The sequence below is a fragment of the Trichechus manatus genome, unplaced genomic scaffold (genome assembly GCF_000243295.1).
Source record: "Trichechus manatus latirostris isolate Lorelei unplaced genomic scaffold, TriManLat1.0 scaffold00024, whole genome shotgun sequence".
Taxonomy (NCBI): Eukaryota; Metazoa; Chordata; class Mammalia; order Sirenia; family Trichechidae; genus Trichechus; species Trichechus manatus.
This window is the reverse complement of record NW_004443960.1, coordinates 484,640-488,770: the sequence shown is the minus strand read 5'-3', so window position 1 is coordinate 488,770 and position 4,131 is coordinate 484,640. Positions and strand designations below refer to the sequence as shown.

General features: G+C 68.5%; 2 protein-coding genes across 3 annotated transcripts in view; both read right to left on the bottom strand.

Annotated features, from left to right (window-relative positions):
* RHOT2 (ras homolog family member T2) overlaps positions 1-193 on the bottom strand; it is a 5,849-nt gene extending 5,656 nt beyond the window's left edge. For both annotated transcript variants that reach the window (XM_004373135.2, XM_023728377.1), the window contains exon 1: positions 71-193. In XM_004373135.2, the coding sequence (XP_004373192.1) occupies positions 71-107 (37 nt within the window). In that variant the 5' untranslated portion in view covers positions 108-193. The remainder of the gene's footprint in view (positions 1-70) is intronic.
* Positions 194-632: 439 nt separating this feature from the next.
* The window catches only part of WDR90 (WD repeat domain 90), a 14,711-nt gene continuing 11,212 nt past the window's right edge, over positions 633-4,131 (bottom strand). Inside the window, exons 32-43 of the mRNA XM_023728536.1 lie at positions 3,913-4,072; positions 3,642-3,832; positions 3,389-3,557; positions 3,190-3,301; positions 2,909-3,080; positions 2,374-2,496; positions 2,097-2,271; positions 1,833-1,963; positions 1,601-1,744; positions 1,397-1,516; positions 1,241-1,325; positions 633-1,013 (exon numbers count right to left, since the gene is read on the bottom strand). Coding sequence (XP_023584304.1) covers positions 808-1,013; positions 1,241-1,325; positions 1,397-1,516; positions 1,601-1,744; positions 1,833-1,963; positions 2,097-2,271; positions 2,374-2,496; positions 2,909-3,080; positions 3,190-3,301; positions 3,389-3,557; positions 3,642-3,832; positions 3,913-4,072 — 1,788 coding nt within the window. The 3' untranslated portion in view covers positions 633-807. The remainder of the gene's footprint in view (positions 1,014-1,240; positions 1,326-1,396; positions 1,517-1,600; positions 1,745-1,832; positions 1,964-2,096; positions 2,272-2,373; positions 2,497-2,908; positions 3,081-3,189; positions 3,302-3,388; positions 3,558-3,641; positions 3,833-3,912; positions 4,073-4,131) is intronic.

The window sequence follows — 4,131 nt, the reverse complement described above, 5'->3', positions numbered from 1 at the left end:
CCAACACCCCGGGCCCCCGCCCCTGGCCGCTCCGAGACCCCCGGCCACCGCCCCCGGCCCGGGCGCCTACCCTCGCCCAGCAGCAGGATGCGCACGTCCCGCTTCATGGCTTCAGCTCGGCCCCGACCACAGCCCCGTGCTGGCCCCGACCCGGCCCCGACCCGCCCTGGCCCCAAGCGGATCCCTGATCCTTGTCCCCCGCACCGACGCTTCCGGTCTGCGCCCGCACTTCCGGCCCGCGCCCCAGGTAGCCGCACCAGCGAGCCGGGCGGGCCAGAGAGACCGGGACGCGCGGCGTCGCCACCGCGCGGGCGCACCGGGCACTGCGGGCGCCGCTCTGGGCTCCTCCTCTCTGGGCCGGGGGCGGGGCCGGAGCCGGGCGGAGGTGGAGCCCTTCGCACCCAGGTGTCCGCCTCGTCGCTGCAGCCCTGGTAGCAGCCCTCCCAGGTGCAGGGGTCTCCGCCTCTGGCCTTCAGCACGGCAGCTGCTAGGGCCGGATCCTCCCGGAGCAGCTGGGTGGGGAGTAGGGGGCGTCAGGGTGAGGGCCAGGCCCTGGCTCGCTGGGAGGGCTAGGCCCAGGGCAGTCTGGAGTGAGCAAGAACCAGCAGGCTCGTGGCCAAGGCGACACCCATGTTTATTTAAACAGTACAAGGTAGAAAAAAGCCAACAGCATTTCAGTTCTCAAACCCCCAAATTCACAGCAGCTGGTCTTGGCTACAGACAGTCCTGGGCCTGCCCGGGTGGAGGGCCACTTCACCGGCGACCCTGAGCCTTCCTGGCCGGCAGGAGGCCCAGCTGTTCAGGCGGTCACCGGGGAGACTCGCCCCAGGACACCCGGCACTGCGGCTCCTGGGCCTCAGCAGCTGGGACCTCCCAAACTAGGATCTCGTTGTGGGCTGCCGTGAGGAGCAGCCGTGTGGACGGGGAGAAGCGGCACAGGTGCACCGAGTCGCCATGGCCAGCGAAGTCCTGCGCGGTCCCCGATTCACAGTCCACCAGCCTCAGCAGGCGCTCTGAGGGCGATGTGGCCTCAGTGCAGTGCAACTCCAGGTGAGGGCTGCCCGGCCCAACCTCACCCGCCCTGTTCCCCGACACCCACCCAAGGCGGGCTCCTCATCCCACTTCAGAGACAAGGGCGCAGGAGTGAGGCAGAATACCCACGTCTCAGCGCCTGGGGAGGGCTCTGAGGAACAGGGCTAGGGAACAGGGCGCCCTCAGCCCCTCAGCACAGCGCACTCACCAGCAAAGCCAACAGCCACAAGGTGTGCCCCCGGGGACAGGCTCAGGGACACGGCGAAGAAGGGCAGCGGGACCGTCTCCACCACCTGCCGGCAGCAACAGTGAGACCCAGCCCCTTGCCCTGTGTCCCTCGGTCTGTGCCAGGCAGTGCACGTACCTGCTTCTGGCGAAGGCTGTACAGAAGCAGCTCCTCCCGGGGGCCGAGGCCAGCGCATACCAGCAGGTCACCATCCCAGGGACAGAAGGCAGCAAGGGAGGGTGGCAGGCAGCCAGACGCCTGCAGGGTACAGACCCTGTGGCGGGTGGGGCAGGCACCACCCTGCCCCACACCCACGTGTGCTCAGCGCCACCCGCCTCTTACCTCTGCAGGGGCGGGTGCTGGGAAGCTCAGCCAGTCCACAAGCTCACAGCGGTCCTCCAGCCAGTCGGCCGCCCAGACACTGACCCGCTGGTCCCCACTGGCGGCCAGCCACAGGTCTGCACCCGGCACCCCGAAATCTCCATACTAGGGGGGCCAGCGGCTGGTAGGTGCCTCCTGCCCACTACGCCACCCGCCACACACGCCCCACCCCCCTGTACCCAGGCGGCTTCACCTCCTTGCTTCTGGTCTGGATGGCAGAGATGGCGGCGCCCTGGTGGTCTCTCAGCACACGAAAAGTCATCCCTGTGCGGGGATGGCTCACGGCCACCAGCCCATCCTTGTCCCCAGAGAGGATGGTCTGACCTGGGCCAGGGCGGGGGTCACACGGTATCCCTACACACCCCAGGCCCCGCCTCAGCCATGCGGTCATCCTCCTATGTGCTTGGCCCCCACCTGGACCACGCCGCTGTCCCCTTATGCCCCACCGCGCCCTCACCATCAGCAGTGAAGGCCACGGCCGTCAGTGCGGATGGGTGGGGGTGCATCTTGAGCTCCATCTCCGTCCGGGAGACACTGAAGACGCGCAGGGCACCGTCACCGTAGCCGGCCGCCAACCGCTGTCGCCCCAGGCGTCCGTGGGACGGGGGGCTCCAAGCCAGACAGAGGCAGCTCTGGGACGTGCAGGGCAGTGTTGGCACCTACCGAGCCCCTCGCGGGCGGGCAGGCGGCCCTGCCCGAGCACCTGCACGCTCCCGCCCCCGGGCCCCACGCACCTGGTTCAGCACCTGGAACTGGATCACCAGCTCCATGCTGGCCAAGGACCACACCCTTACGCTCCCGTCCTCGCCACAGGTGGCGCAGTGGGACTCGTCGGGGCTGAAGGCCACCTCATTCACCTGCAGGACACAGCTGGCTGAGGGGCACCACCCAGCCCACTCGGGCCACCTGCCCTGGGCACAGAAGGGACACAGGCCTGTCCTACTCCTGGTGATCCCGTGGTCTTGTCCTGCCCGAGGGTGTCCCAGCACTCCATCTGTGTAGGTCAAAGGACCGAGGGACACCACCAGCCAGGCCAGCCCGACTGTCCGTCAGAGAGATGGCCACACAGAGCTACTGTGACCGAATCTAGAACGCGGCAGCTCACCACCCCTGGCGGGCTGCACACCGAGAAGAGAAGAGACGCAGGACGACCCCCTTGGCGGCTTTTGGTGGTGGTGGTGGGCTGTGCCCCCCAAGTTCCTGTGTGCGTGAGGCGGAGAGCAGATGTGTGGTCTGGGGGGTAACGTGGGGATAACCGGGGGCCCTCACCTTGCTCCTGTGGCCGCTAACGAGGCGGGTGCTGATGCCCTGGGCCCAGCTGACATACCAGAGCGTGCCCGCCGTGGTGCCCACAATGCCCATGTCTATGCGGTCATCAAAGGCAGCGCTCACAATGGCCCCGTCCAGTGTCAGCTCGCGCTCCAGGAGGACGGCGCTGGACCTGGGGCAGGCACGCAGGGGTGGCTGTGGGCTTGGGCGCCAGACCCCGCCAGGCTGGGCGCTGTGGGCGTGTCCCCTCCAGGACACTGCTGAGCCCCCCAGGCACTCACCTGGCACCTGATCCCTTCAGCCTCAGCTCCGGCACGGCCCCCACGTCCCACAGGCGCAGCCGCCGCGTGTTACTGCCGCTGACCAGCCGCATCCCCGCACACAGCAGTACTCCTGGGGGTGCGGGGGCAGTCAGCAACGGCCCCGAGGCCGACCACAGGACTGCGGCCCACCACACAGCTAGGGGCCCTCCGCACCCACCGATCTCGCCATCATCGGCCTCCCAGGCCAGGAAGCAGCGGCTGGAGCAAGTGTCCCAGACACAGATCTGGCCGGCGTTGGAGCCACAGTAGAGTAGGGGTGCAGTGCCAAAGCACAGCGCCGTCAGCTCGCTGGCCCCCACCTCCACAGGGAGCGACGCGCGGTGCGCCTGGGCAGGACCAACCAACCACGGTCAGCCATCTCCAAACCACACCCAGACCCCGCCCCCTGCCCCATGCCCACTGCCGTGCACCTGGAGGTGGATGTCTGCCCCTCGCTGCTGCAGGAGCCAGAAGGTGACAGCGCCCCGGCCCACGCAGGTGAGCCTGGCAGCGTCCCCAGGGCCAAATGCCACGCCGTGTACCGGCTCCGGAAGTCGTGTGGAGGTCACCAGCTCGTAGGTGGCTGTGCTCCACAGGGCAAGGGTGCGATCACCGTAGTCACCTGAGATCGGCAGGACAGGCAGCCACGTCAGCACCCAGGCCTGCCCCCCTGAAGCCCGCCCCTGGGCCTGCTCTGCTGACCCAGTGTGATAAGGAGCCTGTCGTCCGGCGAGAAGGCCAGGGCCTGGACGGCGGAGCCATGGTGAGAAAGGAGCCTCCGGCAGGTGCCCGTGAACACATCCCAGATGCGGATCTGGCAGCAGGTGACCTCACGGCCACGGCCTGAGGCAGAGGCCAGGACCTGGCAGGTGGCAGTTGAGATCAGCAAGCAGGCACGGCCAGTGGCTCACCTGGCTGTGT